Genomic DNA, 26,117 nt, shown 5'->3' with positions numbered 1-26,117 from the left:
GGCCAGCAAAAGGGCAGAGAAGACAAGGTGGAGCTTGTGAAAACACGACAAGACATAAACTCGTCCAGCTTAGGGAGGCGACACTGGCTCAGCTTCTTTTCAATTGTTTTATTCAAGAAAGTGGAGGACAGACAGGGGCCTGAGCTGAGCCCTGAGTCACTGAAGCTCCCAGCCCAGGCCCACAGCAGGACCAGACCAGACGCAGGAATAACCAATGCATTGTCCTCCGAGAGCGCAGTGTGCTGCCCACGGTGGGCGCTATTTGGGGGTGCCGCTGCCCTTCTTGGGCGTGGTGGGCTTCTTGCTTTGCCAAAGGTGTCCCTGGATAGTGAAGGCATCCACACTCATAGACATGGTCTTGGCAGGGATCTGGGTGAACCGCTTGCGGTCTGAGTTGTACTTATAGATGCCTTCGACCATGGCAGGTGTGACAGTGCGAGGCCCATAGCCTGCCAACCGCGACAGCTCCTCTGTCTCCCCGGACAGGGTGTAGAGGGCCCGGAACTGGCAGCTTGAGTCCCGAAAGAGAATCAGGAAGTGGTTGGCCTTGCTTTTCTCGATTTCCTGAGGGATGGTGGCAAGAAGGCGGTCAGTTGGCCAGGCTGGACACGGCTGCCCTCCCCGCCAGTCGTACACACTAAGGCAGGTGTGGGGCTCACCTCTAGAATTCTGTGCTTCTGGGGCTCATTCACCTTGCCTGCCAGGCAGCAGTGTGACAAGGCATTGTGGATGATAAACTTGTTAGACTTGGCGCTGGGTTCTTTGTACAGCCGGGGACCTGGAGGGCAGTCAGTCAGCAGAGACGGGGAAATGGGTGGGGAAGGCAGGTAGAGAGCGTACCTTCTCACACTAGCCAGCCTCACTCACCTGTGTACTCGGGCACGGACGCTGGGGAGGAAGCATTGCTTCCATTCTCCCAGTCGCGCTCTCGGCTGCCAGGCAGGCGGCTTGGTGACATGAGGCCTGAGGGGGAAGGGGCCCTGCAGAGGAGGGGAGGGTGAGGGTGGCTCAGTCGTGTGAAGCCTCCTGGGGACTAAAGGGTTAGGGAAGAGGCAAGCCCAGTACCCTGCAGGACAGGGGCACGTATAATGCATACTCCCACAAGTCCGTTCAGTGCCGGCCCACACGCTCCACCTCTCATACACCTGCATTGCATGTGGGCATATTCTCCAGACTTGAGTCAGTTTCCCCCAAGTCCCATCTGTGCAGTTGTGCTTCCTTCCATCTATACATTCCAGCAACCCAGCCAGATCCTACTCTAGGCTCCAGATAGCTGCGTATGATAGGAAGCTCCAAGAGACTCACCGAGAGGTCGGCCTCTTCACACCAAGGTTGTTGGGAGCCTCATTGGCCACCGTAGACAGGGACAGCGTGGACTGGGAATAGACCTTGCTGAGCCGTGAACCTAGGAAGAGATAGTACCAGTCAGTTATCCCTAAGGACCCTTTACCCCATTAAAGCCCATGGGCATTCCGGAGACCCTTTCAGCTTTTTCTGTTTGCTTGCTAAGATTTATTTGTTTTATTTATGAGTAGACGGTAGCTGTCTTCAGATACAGCAAAAGATGGCATTGGATCCCATTACAGATAGTTGTGAGTCAGTCACATGTAGTTGCTAGGAATTGAACTCAGAACCTCTGGAAGAGCAATAGGTGCTCTTAACTGCTGAGTCATTTCTCCAGCCTGGCTTTTACTTTTTAAAGATGGGTTTTCTATTGCTGGCCTCAACTTCCTATTTGCTGAGGATGACCTTGAATTCCCAAATCTCCAGTCTCTACTTTCTCAGTGTTGGGATGGACTGTAGGCCTATGATGCCATTCCTGGTGAATAGTGGGGAGGGAACCTGAAGTTTCACGTATGCTAGGCAAGCACTCTACCAACAGCCACACAACCTTTTTCAGGTATTTATTTGCGTGTGTGTCCCTTAGTTTCAGTATTTGGTGCAGGACCTTAGTGTGCAGCTTAAATGGGAGGAGAAGCTGCTCAACAGACAGATCAGGACCAAACTCAAAATCCTCCTGCTTCAGACTCCTGAGTACTGCAATGACAGGCGTGTGCCAACATGGCGGCCTCAGTATGGCAATTTTTCTTGTACAGTGCCGGGGATTTAACCCAGGGCCTCATCCATTCAGGACAAACCTAGCCCTGAGCTTCGCATTCCTATCCATACACCACTGTTCAGGAGCATCCTCAAACATCCAAGAGGGTTCCTCACTGTCCAGCCAAGGAAGGAAGGTAGGTGTCCTCACCGCCCTGGAAGTCCTGCCCCATCACTGCATCCCACCAGACACTCCCTTTCCTCCACAACCACAGGGCCCCTCCTAACAGGTCCTCACCCAGCAGGCCGCGGGCTGGGCTTCGTGCCAAGGCCGAGTCATCACAGCAACCAGAGCGTGGCCGGGTGGCCCTGCGCCCGCCCCGCCCTGGTCCCCCGGTCCCTGAGGCCCGGGGCCGTAGCACCTTATCAAGGTCATCCATCAGCTTCAGTTGTGCCCGGCGCTCATACTCAAGTCTTGTGAAGTCCCCGCGCCGGGGGCCAACCTCCTCCTCTGCTGGGGCCATGGCTCTGGTAGCAGGAGCCAAGGTGGCTCCTGGAGCAGCGTGGGCAGCGTGGGCAGCGTGGGCTGCGTGGGCTGCGGAGACCACACCTGGAGCCTCCTCCTGAGCCAGCCTGCAGATTAGACGGGGGGAGCAAGCAGAATAGAATACAGGGGCCCTGGGACAGCAAGTCCCGAGCAAAGGCCACGGTCCCCTCACTGCAGCGCCAGCCTCACCTCATGGCCTCCTCCCGTTTCTGCTCCTTCTCTGCCTCCTGCCACTGCTTGCGCCGCCGGGCCTCCTCTGTCCGCCTCTGCTGGCGCTCCAGCAGGCTAGCTCGCTTTTGAGCCATCTCATCCTCAGGCTTGTCTTCATCCTGGAGGACGTCATGGAGTTCAGCCGAGCACTCTCTGCTACATACAGCTGGAGTCTGACTTTTAGCACTGACCCAGCCTCTGGCTCTCCCGACCTTTCTAAAATCCTCGGAGTACTCAGTTGGTGACTACGTTATGCACAGCCCTGGGAGCTGTGTACACAAGGCACAGACCTTTAATACTATAAATATGCTGGAAGTGCCGCCAAGCCGCACTGCAGTCTATCCTATTCTGGGGTCTTCTTAGAAGTACTCCCAGCCTAGGGATGCGACAGGCTTATTTAATCGGAGAGAAATGAGGGGAACTTTCCAGACAGGTGGGTTAGAAAGGTCAAAGGTCTTGAGGCCAGAACAAACCACTATAGCTGGGATGCTGATGGGGAAAATGATACAAGTTAAAGTCGTAAGGTGCAGAGCCCAACGTGGTGGGCAGGCTTTTTGTCCTCAGAGCAAAAGAGAACAGTCAAAATCCCCACTGCTCAGTTACAGCACCGTACAGAGTGGCCCAGGCTGGAAGTGGTATGAAGACGGAGGATTACCAAACAGGAAAAAGGATCACCCTAGCCCTGTTTATCCACCCAACCAACCACCCACCCCAGGCCGGCCGTCTATCACCCACTTACCCATCCATATGCCCAACAACTACTTGTCTACCAATTAACCTTCCCTCTATCTACTTCACCCACCTACCCTACCCACATATCAATCCACCTTCCATCCATCTAACCAACTACCTATCTACCTTTCCTTTCATCCTATCATTTCATCCAGCCTATCCACCTGCCTTTCCATCCACCTAGCCAAACTAATCACATATCTACCACTCACCCTTTTAACTTATCCACCCATCTAACCATCCTTCTAAACCACCCTCCCATCCATCCATCCATCCATCCATCCATCCTCTCACCCACCCATCCATCCATCCATCCACCCACCCACCCACCCACCCATCCACCCATCCATCCATCCATCCATCCACCCATCCACCCTCCCATTCATCCATCCATCCATCCATCCATCATCCATCCATCATCCATCCATCCATCCATCTATCCATCTACCCACCCATCCATCCACCCATCCATCCATCCATCCATCCATCCATCCATCCATCCATCCACGCACCCATCCTCCCACCCACCCACCCATCCACCCATCCATCAACCCACCCACCCATCCATCCATCTACCCACCCATCTGCCCATCCACCCATCCACCCATCCATCCATCCATCCATCCATCCATCCATCCATCCGCCCACCCATCCACCCACCCACCCTCCCATCCATCCACCCATCCATCCATCCAAGAAAGCCAGCAAGCCAGCCACTGCTTAGTCAGCCAGCTCTCCATCCATCTCTCAGCCAATACACGTCAATTTAGCCACTCATCAGTAAAGCTGTACCCCCAAATATCTATGTCCCACCTCCCATCTCCCTTATTACCCCCTGGGCACCCCCATTACTCATCCACTCATACATCTACCTACTGGCTCACCTTTTCCCTGAGCTGCCGAGATGACTCACCTTATAAAAGAATCCAAGCCCTGATCGGGGCTCTCCCTCAGAAGATGCCTCTTCCTCTAAGGAATCCTCAGCCCCAGGGGGGCTCCCATCTCCTTCCTCATCAGCAGCAGGCTCCCCCAGGCTGGCTAGAGGGATCTCGATGAGGGCAGGCTTGGTGGTGGGCTCCTCAGGAGGTGTCTCCTCCGACAGAAGGATAGAGGAGCGAGTCTGTACAGGCACCTGGCTGGGTGAAAACTTGCGTAGGTGAGGGAGGCTGTCTACATCATGGGGTGGTGTGAGTACCCTTGTCAAAGGTGCAAGCTTCAGCTCTGCCGGCCTTGCATGTTTTGGACTACGGGGTGTTGGGCTGGGGCCTGGCCCTGGGCTGCGTCGGGCAGCGGGGGCACGACGGGCAGGGCTAGGAGATGCTGCTTTAGACCCAGTGGTAGGTCCAGGAATGACCCAGGCTGCAGGTGGTGGGGCGGGTCCAGGAGCTTCTGGAGGGGCTAGAAGCCGCTGTTGCTGGTCTGTGAGCCTCTGCATGTCCCGCTGCAGAGAGCTCAAAGCAGCACTCAGCTTACTCACTGCTCGATTGTAATCCCCAAGTCCCTCTGGGGGCACCGGGCCCAGATCTGGAGAGAAGGTGACTGACTTGGGCCGTAAGGATGGCTCGCCCTGGCCCTCACCTGCTGGCCGCTCCCCACCAGGGACTGAGCCCAGCTCAGCTTCCTCCTCGGCCTCCCCTGCAGCCTCCCGAGGCTGCACCTGCAGGAAAGCGCTCTTGCCCAGTCTCTGCCTATGCTTGGCAAAGATGGCCTCAATGCGCCGCTTCTGTGCCTCTATGGCTCTGCGTTTCTCCTCCAGCCTGGCTCCCAGCTCAGTCATCTCTGAGCTCAAGGCCTCAGGTGCTACAGGAGTAGATGCCGGAGACCCCACTCCTGACTCAGCCTCGGCCTTCACCAGCTGTTTCTTGCGTTCAGCAAAACTGGTCATCTTCACTTCGGAGTTGTTGGCTGCTGGGGATGAAGCCACAGCTTTGGGGGACCCCTCAGATGGGGGTGGTGGTTTCAGTGTCTCTCCTGCTGAGCAGGGAGATGGTTTTGAAGGGTTCTCAGGGTGTGATATATAGATGGGCGTTTTGTTGAGCCCATCAGATAGTGGCTTTGAGGCTCCTTCGGGAGGGTAGGGGGAGGCCAGGGGGGGTTTGGAGAGACCCTCGGGAGAATGCAGGTAGAAGCTGCCATCAGCAGCCCCGTCAGGGAGCAGTCGGGGCTCTGCACTGTGGATGATCTGCAGGGCCTCTTCAATCGTGGGCAGGTCTCCAGATTCTGGGGGTGGCTGAGCAGAATTCCGAGATGATGTTGACACAGGACGTGGGGGACCCAGACTGTCTGAACTGACAGAGCGGAGCAGGACAGGATCTCCCATGACGACATCCACATCGCTGTCCAGGCCAAAGGGAGTGCTAAACGACACAGCCTGGGAGAGGGGACGGCTGAGCGGCCAGAGGGTGGGGTCAGCCCCTGGGATGGGCCTCCCATGCCCTGATCAGCTCAATCCCTCTACCAAGATCACAGGGCCCCTGATGAAGCGCTCACCTAAGCTGACGGTTCCAGGCTTTGCCAAGAGCCTCCATGTGAGACATTGATGGAGAGGATTTCAGGGAGCCTGTGGAGGGACAGTAAATGGTCACTGTCTGGGGAGGGGGAGCCACTGATCTGCAGGTTGTATGTCTGGGACAACCTCTACAATGTCAATCAAGTGAGTCACTGGTGGGTCATTATGTGTCTGGTTGTACTAGGTTTCCAGGAATGGCTGGGACTTCTGAGATGCTCAACGATGCACTACTTGCCTAGCATATGTGAGGCCTTGGGTTCAATTGCTAGTGTTGTGAAATACAGTCTGCAGTTTCTTTTGGACCAATGAGATGGTTCAGTAGGTTAAGGGCACTCCAAGCCTGAAGAACTGAGTTCAATACTGGGGACCTACATGGTGACTAGAGAGAACTAATTTCTGCAAATTGTCCTCTCTAGACCTCTATACATTGCATTAAGGCATATGTGCTCCCACACATATAAGAATGATAAACAGAATTAAAATTTTTAAATGAAATGACCAAATATTAGCAGTTGGTGCTACTTGGTATCGTGCAAGGAGTCTTCTTTGTTTTGTTTTGTTTTGCTTTGTTTTGTTTTGTTTTGTTGAGTCTGGGTTTTACTGTGTAATCCTGGCTGGACTGGAACTCTCTATGTAGCCCAGGTTGGCCTCCAACTCACAGAGAACTGCCAATCTCTGCCTCCTTAGTTCTAGGATTAAAGGTATCCACCACCACACCTGGCTGATGCAAAGGGTCTTGAAGCTAGCCATAAAGAAGTCAGAAAGACCCAGTGAGGGCCACTGGAGGACTCAACATGAAATCAGCTGGGGAATTCTTGTAGTTGAAGTTTCTCGGTAATAGAAGCCATAGTCTCTCTTCACCTGTGGATCCTCGGAGTGGGGACTGGGGACCACCAGGTGACAGTAGTGGGTGACGGAAGTTGAAGACAGGAGAACTGCCAAACAGATAGATACACATCAGTCCTCTCTTCACAGGCATCCCCAGCCCTGCCCCTGCAGCCAGGAGGGCAGGAGGAAACCGCAGGAGGAGGAGCTCCACTCCAACAGGGACCCATACCTGCTGCCACTGTTGTTCTGAGATGGTACAGGCTCAGTGTTCCGGGGGGAGACAGCTACTAGGTGCACAAAAGAAAGAGGTCAGGCAGAGCAGAGTCCTTTACCCTCTTCTAGACCCCAAGGCAAGTCCAGGTCCCCAGGGCTCACCATGTCCATCAGGCAAGTCTTTGGCCTGCACAAAATCAGGTTTCAGAACCTCAAAACACATATACATCTCAGCCAACAGCACCACCAGATTGACCTGCAGGCCAGAGGGAGATCAGCTGACTGGTGGGACAGCCCCAGGCATGGACCTCAGGCCCTGAGTCTCACCCACACACCACCGAGATGGCTTTACCTTGAGGGGTGGTGGGACATATAGCAAGTCTTCAAGGGACAGGGGACAGCCTCGAGGCAGATGGGAGGCACAGAAGTCTTGTACCAGCTGGAGGTTGTATAAACTGTCTGCCACAGACATGGGGTCCTTGAGGCACACCTCTGTGGAGACAGAATATATGGGTCTCCGACTCATTGGAAGGAAGATGAGGGTTCCAGGGAAGCCCTCCTTCGAGCCAAGTCTTGTACCTTTTGAAAGGTGTATAATACAACGTGTTGACTCCCTAAGATTTAACACGAGTTGTTTTTTCTTGTCCTCTATATTTGTGCACGTGCGTGTACATGTCTGCAGACCAGAGGTCAACAGTGGCTATCTTCCTTCTCATGTGATCTCTACCTTAGATTCCAAGATAGGATCTCTCACTGAAACTGGTGCTTGCTGATTCTACCAGTTGGCCAGCAAGTCCCCAGAATCCCTGTCTCCACCTCCCTGGCTCTGGGATTATAGGCACTCACTGCTGTACAGAGAAAGATCTTTACATGGATGATAAGAACCCAAACTCAGGTTGTCATGTTTTTGCAGCTTATTAATTCAATCATCTCCCAGCTTCCTCAAAATCCTTTTCCCGGAGAGATGACTTGGTACTACTCTTGCAGATAGGTTGAATTTAGTTCCCAATACCACAGCAGATGAGGCTAGCTACAGGGGATCCCTCACCTTCTTAGAGACTCCAAGGTCACCTGTACTCAGACATGCACAGACCCACACATATACATACATATTTTTAAAACTAAAATATCTTAAAAACAAAAACCAAATAAAAACATCCTCCTAAGGGTTGGAAACACAGGTCAGAAGAGTGCCTATAATGTACAAAGCCTGAGTTCCATCCCCAGAATTCCATAAATTTGGCCTGGGGCACATGACTATAATCTCAATACTTAGAAGGTAGAGTCAAGAGTATTAGGAGCTCAGGGTTATCCTTTGCTATATAGTGAGTTTGAGGCCAGCCTGGGCTACATGAGATTCTGTCTCAATTAAGCTAACAAGCAAACAACAACAACAATAACAAAGAAACCCAAAAACTCTTTTTCCTAGACAGATATATAGTAGCGCATACCTGTCCTCCCAGCATGTGGGAGGACTCAGGCAGGAAGAGAGGGAGTTTGAGGCCAGCCCGGGTTACAGTGCAACTCTGTGTCAAAACAGTAACAAGCTTCTTTTCTTAGCAAACCATTGCCCTTTGGACAGTGCATGTGACTCAAAAGATACTTTGAGATGAATTTGTTATTTCTTTTCTTCAATGAAAATGTTACACTGTCTTAAGAAGTCCAGAGTCAGCCTCTGTTTCTGGATACCTAAAGTGGAATTTGGACCATGACCTTTAGCAAGCATGAACTCTCAAGCATAAAGCTCAGAGAGGTTTAGACACTTGTACAAGGACACAGTGCTAACTTAGGGAGGAGGGAGATGCAAACCTGAATAGAGAACCAGAATTCAGGGACTGGGGGTGTGGCTGAGTGGGAGAGGCTTGCCTGGCACTCATGGGTACTGGGTTCCATTCCTCACACCGCCTAAGCCAGACATGGGGTACACACCTGCCATCTCAGCACTCAGAGAGGTTCAAAGCGAGGTCAAGGCTGACCTAGGCCACGTAAGACCTTAGCTCAATACTGAGTCATACTGGTCCCGCAGACTGGAGATGCCGTCCCAGGGTCAGGCCTGGCTTATGCACTACTCACCCTCAAGTCGTAAGAGCTGGGGACAATAGCAGTGGATAGTGGCAGCCAGTGCTGCCCCACTGGCCAGGTCCTGAAGGGTAGTCACATTTGGGAAGCAAGGAGCCCTTCGGGCAATGGCACGGTCCTTGCGGTATCGAATCTGTGGACAGGAACACAGTGAGGTAAGCAGTCAAGCTGGCCGTATCCAGGTTGGCAGTCATGCAGGCTGGAATAGGGGAAACTGGGATTTCTGCCATGAAGGGGTGGGAAACTCAAGATCCCCCACAGCCAGAATGGGAGAGGAGGGAGGGCCAGCCTGGAGCAAGGGAGGGACAGAAGCAAGAGGCAGAAGACTTGTCTGCGAGCAGCCAGGCCAGCAGCAGGGGCTAGGGACAGGGCCTCCTGAGACCCTGGGGGAGGGGGATACATTACCATAGGGGGTTTGTTCCCCGACTCCTTCAAACAGAAGGCAATTGCGTGCTGGGGGGGGAAGGAGCGGCCGTCAGCAAGGCCTGCCGGACCCCCAAAGCCCCCTCTGGGGAAAGGAGGAGTACTGACCCCTGTCCTGAGCCTTGGCCATCTAGCTCCCTAATCATAGTCTGGCCGGCTTCGGGGAACCCAGCTCCTCCCAGCCCTGAGGGACCCCACACAAAAGCAGCCTCCCAAGACAAGCCCAGGCCCTGGCTTAGGGAGTGGATGCAAAGGAAGCAGGTAGGCAGGATAATCCACCCCCACCCAGACCCCAGGAAGGGAGAAGCAGTGAGCAAAGGTGGGGACCCTATCCCGTCCGTCCGCACTGTCCCTTTATACACTGCAGGAATAAATTATATGAAGCAAGGACAGGTTTAGACCATAGTGTAAGATCATACAGCTAGTTAAGGGAAGAGAGAGAGAATTTAAAATCTTCTAAACCTCCAAATTCTACCCAGTTAGGGAAGCTGAGGCTCTTCTTCTTGGCTAGGATCTGGAATTTGAGGTCACTGCCTGTGTACCCAGTAGGCAAGGGTCCCCCCCTCTTCTCAAACTAAGAACAGGCTCAGGGGTCCTGCCTTCTGAGTTAACGAAAAGCTCATCTACTTTCTGGTTTGGGCTGTTTTGTTTTTTGTTTAAGATTTATTTTTATTGTATGTGTATATGTACATGTCTATGTATATAGGGTATATGCATGTGTAAACAGTGCCCATGGAGGCCAGAAGAGGGCGCTGGATCCCCTGGAGCTGCAATTACAGGCATCCCTTCAGCTTCAACCATTGGTCAGTCTGTCTGTGGTTCATTTAAGATAGGGTCTCCAGATATACACTAGGCTGACCTGAAATTTGCAATCCTCCTGCCTCAGCTTCCCAAGAATTGGGTTACAGACATCACAAGCATGTCCAGCTCTACCTCTGCTAATGACAGAGATTTCCACCCTCCCCCACCCCCATCTCCGGTTCCAGAGAGTTCTCTCAGTCCGCAGGGCTGCAGTGCTACCTCCACTGCTCACAGCTGGGGTGGGGAGGATGCAGGGTCTCAAGCAGGAATAACACAGACAAGACAGAAACAAGCAGGACAGGCAGACGGACAAAACAGACAGCCTCACTTACAGGGACCAGCTTCCAGTACCAGCGGGTGGGGCACTAGTGCCAGAGGGGCAGAGAAGGGGACAGCAGGGGCCGGTGCAATAAGAAGTGCAGAGAAAAAGAGGAAAAGAGAGTCACCTCCAGGCCCCCCCTCAGTCTCAGCGGTGGCCAGGAGATGCAGTCCATCCCTTCCCACCACCTCACAACCATCCATCCATCCATCCATCCGTCCGTCCATCCATCCATCCTTCCGTCCATCCATCCATCCATTCTTTCATCCATCCATCCATCCTTCCGTCCATCCATCCATCCGTCCGTCTGTCCATCCATCCTTCCATCCATCCGTCCATCCATCCTTCCATCCATCCTTCCGTCCATCCATCCATCTATCCATCTGTCCTTCCATCCTTCAGTCCATCCATCCATCCATCCTTCCATCCATCCCTCCGTCCATCCGTCCATCTATCCATTCTTCCATCCATCCCTCATCCTAGCCTCACCGAGGGCTGGGCAGGAGAAGCCCCATCTAGAGGGGCTGCAGGAGATGCACGCTGGGCTGCCTCTTGTTCCGTCTTCTCCTGCAGCCGCCGAACAGTCTAGGGGTCAGAGAGAAGTCAGTGCCTGGTCACTTGGCTAACGCCACTGTCTCCACTCATCATGGCCCAGCCCCACCCTACTTACTGTGTCTACCCAGAAAAGGAGTTTGTGCTCCAAGCTGCTCAGAGCCAAGGGGCCAGGTAGTGTCTTTGTCCACTCGAATGAGAAGGCGACCATGAGCGCATCGATGACTGCTAGGTGGGCTCCCTGTTGGGGCAAAGGCTGGAAGATGAGCCCAGAAGGCTGGGCAGGGAGCTACCCTTCCACCTCCAGTCCCAAAGGAGTGGGGGGAGTGGGGTCAGGGAACGGCGATGGGGCCAGGGATTGATGGGTTAGAGTTATGAAAGAGGCCACACATGGGCTAGGTTTTGAAGCTAAGACACCAACCAGGATTTACAGTAGCCCGTCTAGAGAAGCCAAGGGCAGAACTGGAGGAGCCTGAGGAACGGAAGGGTACGGGAACTTGAGGGAGGAGCCAGGTATGATCTGCAGAACTGAACTGATGCCCTTAGTTTGAGGGAAAAGATAGGCTTGGAAAATGGAGACAGGCTTGATAGTGAAGCTAAGCATTGTGGGAGGAGCGAAAACTGGTGGGAGGAGCTATATTTAATGGGTTGAGCTTGAGGGCATGGCTGGAGGGACCGCTTGGTGGGTGTGGCCAGGGTTAGTGGGTGGAGCCTGAAGGGAAGTTCAGGCAAGGTGCTAGAAACTTCGCAGGAAGGTGCACCAAGGACTGTTAGGACAGCAAAGGGGAGGCGCCAAGCCAGGATCAGAGCCTACCATGAGAATCGGCTGGTGTTTCAGGTCAGCCTCGCGCACTGGGTGCTCAGGCAGCGAGGGCACTGTGCCCCTCCTCGCCAGTAAGGCCAGCAGTGCAGAGGGGCTGGGGGACGCCTCAAGCTGTGGCAGGGCCTGGCGCCAGGCCCGGCAGTAGAGTTCCGCAGAGAGCAGCAGCCGCGTCACTGGGGGCTTTACGTGCTCCTGTGCGTACTGGTCAGTGTAGAAGGGTTCCCACAGCTCCGGGGGCACATGCTCTGCATTGGGGAAGGGCACAGCAGGTCAGATCCACACATAGCCCATCTGCTCACGCTTCTACAAAGACATGATCCCAAGGAAAGAAAGGTCTGGATTAGGAAGGGACGACGGAGCCAGGCACATCACAGGTACAAGCCAGGGCCATGAGTGTGTGTGTGTGTGTGTGTGTGTGTGTGTGTGTGAGAGAGAGAGAGAGAGAGAGAGAGAGATACAAGTGCCCTCAGATGGTGGGTATCAGTCAGACCCCAGAAGCTAGAGTTACAGATAATTGTGAGCCACCAGACATGGGAGCTGGGAAATGACTGTGTCCTCTAAGAGGACCTCTCGACAGCTGAGCACATCCGCTGAGGTTTTGAGACAGTCTCTACCAAACCTTGGCCTTGTCATCCCAGCTGGACTAGAGGCCCCGTGAGCCCCCGGATGCATGCATCTTTACCTCTCCAGAGCTTAGGTAACAGTCTGTCCAGTTCTTTTCGCTGGGTACTGGGGTTCTGAACTCAGCAAGCCCCTTCCCCAGCAAGCGCCTTTACCACTGAACCATCTCGTCTTCTCTGTCCCTATTTGGCTAACTTTTGGAGGTTGAGTTTCATGTACCCCCAAGCTAGCCTCAAAACTGCCTCGTAGCTAAGAATGACCTTGGATTTCTGATCCTCCCCCCTCAACCTCCAGAGTCCTAAGATTATAGGCATATGCCGCCATGCCTAGTCTAGGGCATGCCCACTCAGGGCTTCCCACAGGTTTCTCAAACACCATCAAGGCCCCATCCTTATCCCTGGCAACTTTGTTTTACAGATGGAAATTAACTTTATAAAAAATGTACAGGGAAGGAAAGTGACCAGCTTAAGGTTACGTGGGTCTCCAGTGCCAGAACTGAGACTCAAACCCAGGTCTTAAGCAATCTCTATACCCTCTGTCATCTTAGTGGGTGTGGGGCTGCCTACAGGAGAGGATAAACATGCGGAAGTCAGGCAGAGAGCAGGTATTTGAAGAAACAGAGGGAGCTAACTTTGGTGTGTGCCAGGCCAGGGTTACTTTCAAAGCAGAGGGCATTAAAGAGTAGGGGTTCAGGAGAATACTAAGCTCAGTGGGGAAAACCATACGCAAAGGATACAAAAGAGAGGGCGGCCCAGCATGCACGGCTGTACTCAGAGCCTTGGGAAACTGAGAGAGGATGGGCGTCACAGCAGCCCAGGGTAGATGCAGTTAACAAGCCAGTTTGTACTATGACACCCTGATTCAAAAAGCCCACCAAAAGCTGAGTACGGTGGCCCGTTGACTGCTGTATCGCAGCTTTTAAGAGGTGGGAGCAAGGCCAGCCAGGGCTACCGTGAGGCCCCCAAAAAGTGGTCACTAACACAGCTGAGCTGAGCACTGCCATGATACCAGACAACCTGAGGTCCACCTCCAAGGCCCACATGGTGGGAGGAAAGAACCAACCCCCACAGTTCCCCTCTGACCTTCAGACCGCCCCCACATACACACGAAAATAAGATACCAAACGGGGTGCAGAGGGATGGCTAAGTGGGAAAGGGCGCTTGCTGAGAAGTCACAACCCAAAGGTCAATCTCCAGAACGCACGTAAAGATGGGAACTCCCCTGTGTTAGCCTCTGACCTACACGCATGCACCGCAGCAAGCAACCATCCTCACACACGCACTATAATAAAATCACTGGGGGTTGCGGGGGGGACTGGCTAGGTGTGGCAGGTCACACCCGTAATTTCAGCACTTGGGAGGCTGAGGCAGGAAACCTGCCGGAAGCTCAAGGCCAGTCTGGGGTACATTAACTTCCGGGCCATCCTGGACTACTACAAAGAGAGGCCCTTTCTTAAAAAACGAGGAAGGAAAAAAAAAAGAGTCCGGGCGGAAGTTGCTAGTGGATGGCATAGAATACATTGTATACATCTGTGTGAAACTGTTGAGGAACAGAGTATCTTCTACAAAGAGGAGAAAGTCAGGAAGAACTCCCGAGGCTAGGGTAGAGGTGACTAAGATCACTTGGTCGGGGACCGCCTTAATCCCCGTGTCAGTCAGCCCAGCTGTTACACGTGTGTAAAACACGCAGGTAAGAGAAGCGCTGAAGCAAGGATTCCAGGGTAACAAGACACATCAGACCAGACCACTCATGCTTTGTTGTGATAAATATTACTTGGGGGATTTTACCCCTCTTAGACCATATAGTTCCCAAATAAAAGACACAAAAGCTTTTCTAGTTATAATTCTGAAAGCATTAGAAGTGAACAGATATCAACCCTCTAAGCTATTTTGTCTACTTCTCTGTCAATAACCCTAAGATACCAACTCGCCACATTCTCCTGGGCCATGCCCATTGCAATGGCCGGTCCTATGGCTGTGAGGTCACCATCCACCCACCCCACAGCACCGTCTTCCTTCTTCTTCCTCCCTCGCCATCCTGGTCCCTGACTCAGACTCCAAACCCTGGAACCTTCCCACCATGCCTTCTCATCTGCCCAGCCCAGGCTGTGGGCATCTTTTTTTAACCACTCAGGGATAACTTGGGGAGGGGGGGCAACATTTACACAATAAAGGCTGATCTATGTGAGGTTCCGTTCCTCTTGGAGCAACCAGATCTTGGAGTACAGAATTTAACATGTGAATTCAAACATCGCCAGACCAATCGCCTACAATTCTTCATTGTCAGGCTCCCAAGAGACCACTTGACATAAGGACCTGGCATCATTAACAGAAACCCCTTCTCGCCACATATCTTTCCACACCCCCAAAACCCACACTTGACTTTCCCCCTGAGAACTGCACTCCTATGGAGAGCTGAGTGCAACCACCTGCCCTTAGCTTTGCTCTTGGAAGGATGAGGGATTTCAAGTTGGCTCAGCAGTCATTGTCACCCACCCTTCAAGCCTGAGGTGATGCCCAGGCCACATGTGATGGAGGAAATAACCAACTTCCAAAAGTTGTCCTCTGACCTTCATATGTGTGCCAAAACAGGCGTAGCATTTTCTCTCTCTCTCTCCCTCTCTCTCTCTCTCTCTCTCTCTCTCTCTCTCTCTCACACACACACACACACACACATTTCTTTAATGAAATTTTTAAAATGTTAAAGAAAGATGAAGGATTTGAAGATTCACTGAAGGGACTCTGGCCAGCCCGGCTCTGGCTCAGCCTGGCTCTGGCTGGTCTCAGGTTTCTCCCCCATTCCCTCTGCCTTGCTAAAAACCCCTGGGTTACATTCCTGAAGCTAGCTCCCCCTCCCCAAGGCCTATTCCCTTATTTGGCCAATTCCTCTTCCTGAGGCCGACTACCAAGGTCCAGTTATCAAAGTATTGAAGTACAACAATCAAAAGCCCCTTGTGGCTGCCCTAATTAACCTGTCCAAGTAAAAGTAGGCCTCATCTTAACACAGGGTTTCTCCCCCTTTACCTTTATAAGTCATTTACCTGTGGGCCACATCTGTCTTCTCTCAATCCAGAGGCAGTCCTTGGTTCCCCTTTGCTCCCCTCTGGGACAAATGTCCCTTCCCTTTCTCCCTTTCCCCTTCTGTCCCCTGTCCCTTGACCCTTCCCCTTCTCCTTCTTTATCTCCTGTCTTTGTCCTTCATTCCTGCTCTCTGTTCCTCTGGGGTTAATAAATATCCTTTGTGCTGAGAACTTGGTCTTGGGGTTCCTGGCTTTCCCTGCCCTTACGTCCTCCTGCCCGCTGCCTCCATGGCCTTATCACTTCCCCTGCCTCCACCTCCTGACCCTGGCTTCCGTCCTAGACCAGCTTCTGTTCTCCTGCTCCTAGCCTCCCCAAGGCCAACAGCAGCCAGCCAAATGCACACCCACGGGCCCACAATGCACCTGGGCTCTGTGCCCAGTACCTCCTTCCAGAATCCTTCCTCCTGCTATCTTACTCCAAAGGGACAAGCCCCGCCCCACCTTGTGGAGGCTTGTGTGGCCATCTGACTGCTTCCTGCTGCAGACTAGGACCTGCTCCTCCACCCTGGTATCTCCCTCTACACCACCCCCCACCATATACATCCTTGTGATGATAAATCACCATCTTTCCTGCCTTTACCTGCCCCACACTGCATCCAACCTCCTGACATCACCCTGACCCTTCTCAAGCACCTCCCCTCAGGAGGTCTCCCCTCAGGCTCAGTCATGAGCACTTCCTATTCCCAAGAGCAAAAAACGGAAGGACTTTCTCTGAGGAAGAAAAATGGCCTAGAACCCCTTCTCACTGACTTCTGCTTCATTTTGTTTTGAAAGAGGGTCTCGGGTAACCCAGGCGAGTCTCAGACTTGCTACATAGCCAACAACGAACTGCAACAGCCAGTCCACCTCTGCCTCACCAGTGCCGGGATTACAGTCATCTAACTGCCACCACACGTAGTTTACGCCACGCTGGAGATTAAATGCAGGGCCCTGGGCAAGCTAGGCAGGCCCTCTGTCAGCTGCGGTACATCGACAGCCCTCATCTCAGATGGACATCAAGCCCTTGGCCTACACCACTCAAGCCCTTCCACGCGACTAACATTTGGGATGAGGGGATGAGGGGTAGCCTTGTGTGGAGTTGAGCGAAAGCACGAATCACTACTCATGACTGTCAGTAGCATTTTCTTTCAATATAGAGATAGTCAGCAGGGCGTGGTGCCATACTCGGGAATCGGAGGCAAGAGGTTCGTGAGTTCAAGGCCACCCTGGACTATATAGTGAGATCATTTCAAAAGGGCAAAATTGCTAGATGAGATACTGGCAACCCCAACATTTGGAAGGCTGAAGCAGGAGGACAGGCTCACTGTCAGCTTGGTCTATAGCGTGTGTTCTGGACAGTATTATACTCTATAAATGGTCCAGGCTATCGCAACAAAACAAAATGGAAGGGACCAGGGAGCTGGCTCAGTAAATGAAGGCACCTGACACTAAACCTAACAAATCTTGAGTTTAATCTCCCATACCCACATGGTGGAAGGAGAGAACTGGACCCTGAAAGTAATTATCTTCTGACCCTGAAACATACCTCATGGTATACCCATGCATGTGAGCGCACAAACACACACATACACACACACACACACACACACTAAATGCGATAAAAAAATTATTAAAAACTAAAATACTGCCAGGTAGTGGTGGCGCACACCTATAATCCCAGCACTCTGGGAGGCAGAGGCAGGCGGATTTCTGAGTTTGAGGCCAGCCTGGTCTACAGAGTGAGTTCCAGGACAGCCAGGGCTATACAGAGAAACCCTGTCTCAAAAAACAAAACAAAAAAAAACAAAAACAAAAACAAAAACAAAAAACAAAAACCTAAAATACTGAGCTGACACAAAGTTAATCCCAACACTCAGGAGGCAGAGGCAGGTAGGTCTCTGTGAGTTCAAGGCCAGTCTGGTCTACAGAGCTAGATTCAAGACAGCCAAGGCTATTTGTAGAAACCCTGTCTCAAAAACACAAAATAAGAGATGCCTTAGTAGTTAAGAGCACTGGATGCTGTTCCAGAAGCATGGAGTTTAATTCTCAGCAACCACATGGTAGCTCACAATCTAATGGTAATGGGGTCTGATGCCCTCTTCTGGGCATTGTTGTGTCTGAAGACAGCAACAATGTACTAATATACATAAAATAATTAAAAAACAAACAAAAAACAAATAAATAAAAGGGTAATAGATAATAAAAGTAAAAACTTAAAAACAGAGAGAGAGAGACTATTAATTTGGTGGCCGTTTACATAGCCCAATTCTGTTCTAATCCTGTTGTTAAACCCTGTTGTAAATCCTGTTGCAATATACAATGAGTAGCAAGTCATTGACAGAAGATTTGATTTGTGGTTTTCTTTTGTTTTTGAGATACAGCCTTTTGTAGCCTAGGTTGGCCTCAAATGCTCATTGTAGCTAAAAAATGACCTTGGGCATTTGATCTTTGTGCCTCTACCAGCCAACTACCAAGGTGACAGGTGTGCCCTGCAGTGCATGCCCAGTTTATGTGGTGATGGGCATGGAACTCAGTGCTTCCTACATACTGTCGAAGAACGCTTTCAATGGAGCCACATGCCCAGCTTATATTATGGTGGCCTTATTTTCCCTTCTTTGGATGAAGGCTTCTATGTACAGTCTAGTCTGACTTTGAACCCATAATATTTCTGCCTCTGCCTCCCCTGTATTGGGTGGGCCACCATATTTTGTTCCAGTGTTTATATTACCTGCACATCTGCAGTATACCAGCTACATTTCAAGTACTCAACAGCCACATGAGGGCTAATCCCAATACTACCAGACAGGACATTTCTATAACACAGCTAATGTTTATTCATTCCATGACCTTCTGTGTGTTTAATCCTACAACACACTTTGTTGTTGTCCTGGCAAATAAGGTCTTTCTTGTCTCCTGTATGACTGACCTACATCCCGAACCCCCAAGACATTTACTCTAACTCCATTGTACAGATGAAAAAAAAAAAAAACCAAGCCACAGCTCAGAGAGCTAAGGGAACTTACCCCAAATCACACAGGCAGTCAATGCTGGAGCCCAAAGGAAACCAGTTTCCCTCACATACCTCTCTCCTAGCTGCAAGGCCTAAGGAATGGATGGCATTTGGTATTTCACACACTGACACAGAAGCCTTTCTTATCCCCAGGTTTGTCTCCTCTGAGCCCAGCAGTCTGCATCCCTCACACCTTGCCTTGGGGGACACCAGGACACCCCTTCTGAGCCTGTCTGATCTCCCTGGTGCTCAGACACCTTCTCTGGCTCCCCGGGGCCCTGGATCTTGCTCTGAGAGGCCCTCCTTCCAGAGCATCCTCTGCACCCTCTTGCTCTGACCTCCAGGCAACAGGCAAGGGAGCTTCCTGCTCTCCTCTAAGAAGCTTTGCATCCACAGGCTCCTCCCCTTGCTGGCCTTCAAGACTGCTTCTCAGGGGAACCCTTTCCCTTCCCCCCAACTCTGGAAGGTCTTGGGAATTTTCTGCTACAGACCCAGCTGCTTGGACCGCCCCGGGTCTTGTCACACAGAGGTGACAAGGAGAGAGAACTGATGTTTTCATGGCTGCTCTCTGACCCCATCCACATGTTGTGGCGCATGCCCATGCTTACACACAGCAGGTATCCAGGATCTACTTTGGTGCCCAGCCCCATTCTCCTGGATTTCTCCAGCATCTCCTCCACACCCTAAGCACCAAGCATCTCTTGCTTCTGTAAAGAAACCCACGTGGCAGGGCCTGGTGGTATAACCCTAGTAACCCAGCAAATCAGAGGGAGGCAGGAGTGGTGCAGTGCCTCCCTAGGATCCCCCAGTGAGGGGTTGGGGGGGGTTATCACTCAGCGGGTAGGCACTCCCTAGCATAGGGCCCTAGGCTCCAACCCAAGTGACGGCAATTAAAAAACAAAAACAAACAAACAAACAAACAAACAACAAAACTCTACACCAGGAAGAGAGAACATTTTTGGCTGGTAAAAGCAAAAGCTGCCATTATTCTAGCCTGACACCCTGAATTCTATCCCTGATACCTACACCGTGCAAGGAGAACAAACACCCCTAACCTGTCTCTGATTGCCACACAAACCCTGTTGATACCGAGAGGCACGCACACAATAAAGAAATATATTTTAAAGGTGACCTAGCCTAGATCTGTTCCTCATCAGTTCCTCCAGGACCCACCCCTGGTCAGGGAGAGACAGGTAGATGACAGCAGAATTTAATCCTAAACCACTGCAGCCACTGAGCGGGGGGTACCCAGTGGAAGGGGCTGGAGCAGCAGGAAGGGGAATGGGTGAATCTGAGCAGGAAGCTCTCCCTCAAGGGGCTTTCCTTCCCTTCTGCAAACGTATACAGTAACTTCTGCTCAGTCTTCTGGGTAGCCATTGATAAAGTACTCTCACCAGTCACAGCAGCCGCCACAGTGAACACCAACCAAGCTGTGCCTTGTGCCGCACAAGACAGTCAAGTCTCCTCTCTACAACTTGGTCCCAAAAGTTGGGGCTTTCGGGCCAGTGCGATGGCTCAGCGGATAAAGGTGCTTGCCACCAAATCTAACAATCCGAGTGTGACCGCCCCAGGGCCCATGCTGTTCTCTGACCTCCATGTAGGCGACCCACCCCCCACACCAATAAGTAAATAACCATAACTTTAAAACAAGTAATAAAGTTGAAACCCCACTACACAGCCCCACACGCAAGCAGCTCCTATGTGTTCTCAGGCATAAATACGTAAGTGGACAAACACCCTTTTCTTTTTTCTTTTTCTTAAATAGAAAAAGAAACAGAAGTTCAGAGAATCAGAATTATTCGTCCACACGGTAGGAGGGCCGGGCCTCAAGCTCAACTATGACTTAACAAAGTTGTGCTCCTGGGCTGGCAAGACTGCCCAGTGGACAGTGTACCTACTTCAGAAGACCTGATGAAGTGTTCAGAGCTCACACAGAGGTGACAAGGAGAGAGAACTGATGTTTTCACGGCTGCTCTCTGACCTCCATCCACATGTTGTGGCGCATGCCCATGCTTACAGACACAGGCAATGATAAAAAAAAAAATCAAAAAATAAAAAGCTTCTTTCTAATCTAATCACTGCAGCATGTGAGGGGCTGGGACAGAGGTTCTAACTCCCAAATCCTTCCTTTCTCTTGCAAATCCCTGGGATGTGCAGGTGTCAGAGGCAGCTGGCCACACCGGGAAGAGTGCAGTAAGAGACACTAATAGAAAGTGGGAAAGACAGGACTGGGCAGAAGCAACTGATGGACAGCTGTCACAGGAGACCCACACCCAGAACAGGTTGGTCTGGGAAGGCAATGGAGTCGGGGAGGGGCTGCACCCAGTTAGTGCCAAGATAAGTAGGAAGGCAGGGCATGTCTCACACTCACACTCATACACACACACACACACACACACACTTGTCCCTGTCTTCTCTCCCTCTGTCTCTCTCAGTGTCTCACTGTCTCTATCTCTCTGTGCCTACTGTCTCTGTCTTTTTCTGTCTCTGTGCATCTATGTCTCTTTCTCCTACTCCCAGTAAGGCCTAGACCTTAATTAACCCTTGTTTTTCCCAAGGCCAGGCCTGGCCTCCCAGCTCTGGCCCGTGGTAGTTGAAGCTGCCCAAAGCAAGGACTTGGAGAGCCTTCCCAGGTCTGACAATCCACCTTCCTCATGTGCCCAGTAGGGATGACCCAAGTCCTCCAGGCCTGTGGACATGCGGAAGGGAGGGGAAGAGGGTGGCTTCAATAAGACAAGGCCTGCCCGCCTGAATGGCCACTCCAGGACAGCTGGTGAATGAGCCATTTATGTCCACCTGAACCCTCAGGAAAATGTGGCAATAAGTCACAATTGCCAGCCTTTACCAGGGCCATCGAGACGAAAGAGATTGGTCCCAGACACACTCTCTCTCTCTCTCTCTCTCTCTCTCTCTCTCTCTCTCTCTCTCTCTCTGACCACCGGCAAGGCAGGGTTTGTGTCCCAGTCACAGAACTGTAGATCTGAGCTCTTACAACGCTCCCTGGGGAGTCCAAGCCACGGTGTATACGTTGTGGGTGAGAGAGAGAAGGTGGGGGTAGGAGGAATCTTCACAGGCTTCTGATGTGTGTAAAAGGGGAGTTGGCCATGCAGTTAGGCCTAGGGTCTGAGGAGTGGGGGTGGGAGGCGGGAAGCAGAGGACTATCAGGAGACCCTTCCCCCACCACACACAAAATTGGTCTGCAAAACCCCACCCCTGCTCACCTGGGGGCTCTGATCCCGGGGTCCCTAGGCGCACAGCCTCTTAACGGGCCCCACCCCCGACTGCGTTCCAGCGACCCGGGCGGGCAAAGTCCATGGGCCCTGGCCGAGCAGGAAGCTTGGAGGCCCAGCTTAGCAAAGACTGAAGCTCGGGGACCCTAGGCAGCCCCGACGCTATTGTTCCCACGGCCCCGGCTTGGCGCCCCGCCCCCCCGCACCTGCCGCGCCCCAGCCTGGCTCCCCCTGTCCCCTCCCCTAAGGCCCTTGGGTTACCTGCTCCCCCGAATGCGGCCCGCAGCACCCACGCCAGACTCGCCGCCGCCTTGGCTCGAGAGAAATCGTACTGATCCAATGACTTGATCTCGGGGACCAGGAAAGTCCTCCGCAGTGGCCCGGACCCTGCGGGCGCCGCTTCCACCATGGCGACGCCGGGGCTACGGCCGCCCTGGTCCGCGGGCTCTAATGGGCTGGGCTGCGCTGCGGCGGATCCTCCGCCACCGCGATCCGGGTTGCCACCGCCGCCACTGCCGCTGCTGTTACTAATAAAGCTGCTGAGGCGCCGCTGAACCAGGTGCGGCCGTGCGCGCTGGCGACGCGGCGTCGACCCCGCCCCAAGGCGGAGCTCAGGTGCGCCCCGCCCCCAGATCAGACTCAGTTCTCTCAGGCTCCTGGGTCCACTTGGGTCCCCACTGACATTAAAGCTTCCATGGGTTGTCCTGCTGCAAAGGGCGGCGGTGATGGCGGATGAGGGAAGGGCTGCAGAGGAACGCCTGTGCCTGTATGCGTTCTCGTGCGTGCGTGTGTGTGTGTGTGTGTGTGTGTGTGTGTGTGTGTGTGTGTGTGTGTTCTGCTCATTCCTGGAGACCATGTAGAGTCTTAGGGACCCTCTTTCGTGGATGGCCATATAGGCTTTTGATCCCACACATATGCAGGTGAGGCTCTCAAACTCTATATGCATATGGACTCTGTGGCTACCCTGGTCTATACAGGAAACTCTAGGCCAGCCAGGGCTGCACAGCAAGACCCTGTCCTAGTTTAAAGAGAAAAGGAATGTGTTTGTATCCACTTTCTTGAGAGCACCTGTGACCATCTCTGTCCATAGATATCTAGATTTGTGATGCCATCTGTTTGAGAAGGTGTCTGTTTCATACCTGTTGTAGTACAATGATTTGGATTGACCTGCTAGGGCTGTGCCCTGGTTGATAGAGTACCTTGTCTGATACATATAGAACCTTGAGTTCCATCCTAAGCACCAAATAAGCAAAGTATGGTGACACATGCCTGTAATCACGGCACTTGGGAAGTGGAAAGAAGAGAATTTCTGTAAGATCCAGGTCATCCTAGGCTACATAAGACTCAGTAAATAAGTAAAATCCAAGACTTGAGTTATACAACCTTCTGTGTTCTGAGATTGGAAATGAGGGGAGGGGGAGGAAGGAAGAGAGAGAAGATGTGAGTAAACACATGTATCATATCAGGGTGTAATTGTTGATTGTCAGGGCAGGAAGATGGCCGAGATACCGAGTGGGTGTATGTAGACAGGAGAGAGGCTGTTGGCTCTGTAGGTTGATTAGGCAGTTTGCAAATATCCTGATGTGTACTTTTGCTATCTGCAGTGTTTGTTGAAGAAGGCCTCTGACTGGACGTAGGTGAGGGTATGCTGGGTCTGAGGGGATCTGTGAGTACGGGGGATGGGGGAGTGGGATTGTATGGAGCATGGGGCTTTCTGGGCGTGACTAATGATGTCTAGGTGCATGCATTCTTTTATAAACAGTCTGTCTCTTGTGTCTTCCGTTCAGCACTCTGGACTCCATCACTGACAAACCTACATATGTACAGCGCTGAGCTGGGGCACGCACTGTGTGGGGCTCTGTGTGGCCTGAGGGAGTTGAGACAGACCTATGGGAACCCCCTCTTGACCAGATGGCCCTGGTAAAGGCTGGCAATTGTGACTTATTGCCACATTTTCCTGAGGATTCAGGTGGACATAAACGGCTCATTCACCAGCTGTCCTGGAGTGGCCATTCAGGCGGGCAGGCCTTGTCTTATTGAAGCCACCCTCTTCCCCTCCCTTCCGCATGTCCACAGGCCTGGAGGACTTGGGTCATCCCTACTGGGCACATGAGGAAGGTGGATTGTCAGACCTGGGAAGGCTCTCCAAGTCCTTGCTTTGGGCAGCTTCAATTACCATGGGCCAGAGCTGGGAGGCCAGGCCTGGCCTTGGGAAAAACAAGGGTTAATTAAGGTCTAAGCCTTACTGGGAGTAGGAGAAAGAGACATAGATGCACAGAGACAGAAAAAGACAGAGACAGTAGGCACAGAGAGATAGAGACAGTGAGACACTGAGAGAGACAGAGGGAGAGAAGACAGGGACAAGTGTGTGTGTGTGTGTGTGTGTGTGAGAGAGAGAGAGAGAGAGAGAGAGAGAGAGAGAGAGAGATGCCCTGCCTTCCTACTGATCTTGGACTCATCTTGGCACTAACTGGGTGCAGCCCCTCCCCGACTCCATTGCCTTCCCAGACCAACCTGTTCTGGGTGTGGGTCTCCTGTGACAGCTGTCCATCAGTTGCTTCTGCCCAGTCCTGTCTTTCCCACTTTCTCAGTCCTGTTTTTCCCACTTTCTATTAGTGTCTCTCTCTCTTTTTTTGGGGGGGGGGGATTTGGTTTTTTCGAGACAGGGTTTCTCTGTATAGCCCTGGCTGACCTGGAACTCACTCTGTAGACCAGGCTGGCCTCAAACTCAGAAATCCGCCTGCCTCTGCCTCCCAGAGTGCTGGGATTACAGGCATGCACCACCACCTCCAGGCTTCTATTAGAGTCTCTTACTGCACTCTTCCCTGTGTGGCCAGCTGCCTCTGACACCTGCACACCCCAGGGATTTGCAAGAGAAAGGAAGGATTTGGGAGTTGGAACCTCTGTAGCAGCCCCTTACATGCTGCAGTGATTAGATTAGAAAGACTGGCTTCCTGAGCTTTTTATTTTTGATTTTTTATCATTGCCCATGGGCATGTGCCACAACATGTGGATGGAGGTCAGAGAGCAGCCATGAAAACATCAGTTCTCTCTCCTTGTCACCTCTGTGTGACAAGACCCGGGGCGGTCCAAGCAGCTGGGTCTGTAGCAGAAAATTCCCAAGACCTTCCAGAGTTGGGGGGAAGGGAAAGGGTTCCCCTGAGAAGCAGTCTTGAAGGCCACCAAGGGGAGGAGCCTGTGGATGCAAAGCTTCTTAGAGGAGAGCAGGAAGCTCCCTTGCCTGTTGCCTGGAGGTCAAAGCAAGAGGGTGCAGAGGATACTCTGGGAGGAGGGCCTCTTAGAGAAAGATCCAGGGCCTTGGGGAGCCAGAGAAGGTGTCTGAGCACCAGGGAGATCAGACAGGCTCAGAAGGGGTGTCCTGGTGTCCCCCAAGGCAAGGTGTGAGGGATGCAGACTGCTGGGCTCAGAGGAGACAAACCTGGGGATAAAAAAGGCTTCTGTGTAAGAAATACCAAATGCCATTCCTTAGGCCTTGCAACTAGGAGAGAGGCATGTGAGGGAAACTGGTTTCCTTTGGGCTCCACCATTGACTGCCTGTGTGATTTGGGGTAAGTTCCCTTAGCTCTCTGAGATGTGGCTTGGTTTTTTTTTTTTTTTTTATCTGTACAATGGAGTTAGAGTAAATGTCTTGGGGGTTCGGGATGTAGGTCAGTCATACAGGAGACAAGAAAGACCTTATTTGCCAGGACAACAACAAAGTGTGTTGTAGGATTAAACACACAGAAGGTCATGGAATGAATAAACATTAGCTGTGTTATAGAAATGTCCTGTCTGGTAGTGTTGGGATTAGCCCTCGTGTGGTTATTGAATGCTTGAAATGTAGCTGGTATAATGCAGATGTGCAGGTAATATAAACACTGGAGCAAAATATGGTGGCCCACCCAATACAGGGGAGGCAGAGGCAGAAATATTATGGCTTCAAAGCCAGACTAGGCTACACAGAGAGGCTTCTATCATAAAACAAACCAAACAATACAAATAAGCGAATGTGAGCTGAGTTTGAATGTGTGTGCATATGCACACAAAGGCCAGAAGAGGTTATCACATTCTCTGGTGCTGGAATTTCCAGTAGTTGTCAGCCTCCTGTAGTGAAGGCCAGGAACT

At 52.1% G+C, this 26,117-nt stretch overlaps 1 protein-coding gene across 4 annotated transcripts; it reads right to left on the bottom strand.

Annotated features, from left to right (window-relative positions):
• Window positions 1-111: 111 nt before the first annotated feature.
• Camsap3 (calmodulin regulated spectrin associated protein family member 3) lies at window positions 112-22,566 on the bottom strand. 4 transcript variants are annotated; one of them, XM_052168503.1, is made up of 19 exons: window positions 22,254-22,566; window positions 12,065-12,318; window positions 11,369-11,491; window positions 11,188-11,283; window positions 10,712-10,744; window positions 9,561-9,608; window positions 9,150-9,288; window positions 7,429-7,568; window positions 7,239-7,332; window positions 7,093-7,150; window positions 6,897-6,970; window positions 6,017-6,086; window positions 4,440-5,913; window positions 2,774-2,913; window positions 2,336-2,670; window positions 1,306-1,405; window positions 868-980; window positions 660-778; window positions 112-564 (listed from the first exon to the last, which is right to left on the bottom strand). In XM_052168503.1, the coding sequence occupies exons 1-19, from the start codon at window positions 22,399-22,401 to the stop codon at window positions 259-261; spliced, it is 3,864 nt and encodes a 1,287-aa protein (XP_052024463.1). In that variant the 5' UTR covers window positions 22,402-22,566; the 3' UTR covers window positions 112-258. The 4 variants fall into 4 exon arrangements, with proteins under 4 accessions (XP_052024463.1, XP_052024464.1, XP_052024461.1 ...); XM_052168504.1 differs by having other exon boundaries at window positions 7,093-7,147; XM_052168501.1 differs by lacking the exons at window positions 9,561-9,608; window positions 10,712-10,744.
• Window positions 22,567-26,117: the final 3,551 nt, after the last annotated feature.

Source organism: Apodemus sylvaticus, chromosome 22 (genome assembly GCF_947179515.1).
Source record: "Apodemus sylvaticus chromosome 22, mApoSyl1.1, whole genome shotgun sequence".
Lineage (NCBI taxonomy): Eukaryota > Metazoa > Chordata > Mammalia > Rodentia > Muridae > Apodemus > Apodemus sylvaticus.
The sequence above is the reverse complement of the archived record's forward strand: the minus strand, read 5'-3'. Positions and strand labels throughout refer to the sequence as shown.

Bases quoted from the DNA above. Each gene is read 5' to 3' on its own strand.
- Camsap3 (XM_052168503.1), bottom strand. From the start codon at position 22,401: ATGGTGGAAGCGGCGCCCGCAGGGTCCGGGCCACTGCGGAGGACTTTC. The intron at 11,492-12,064 runs GTAGGCTCTGAT...TTGCCCCAACAG, and splicing joins AACACCAGCCGATTCTCATG to GGAGCCCACCTAGCAGTCAT. The intron at 7,333-7,428 runs GTAAAGCCATCT...TCTGGCCTGCAG, and splicing joins ATGTCCCACCACCCCTCAAG to GTCAATCTGGTGGTGCTGTT.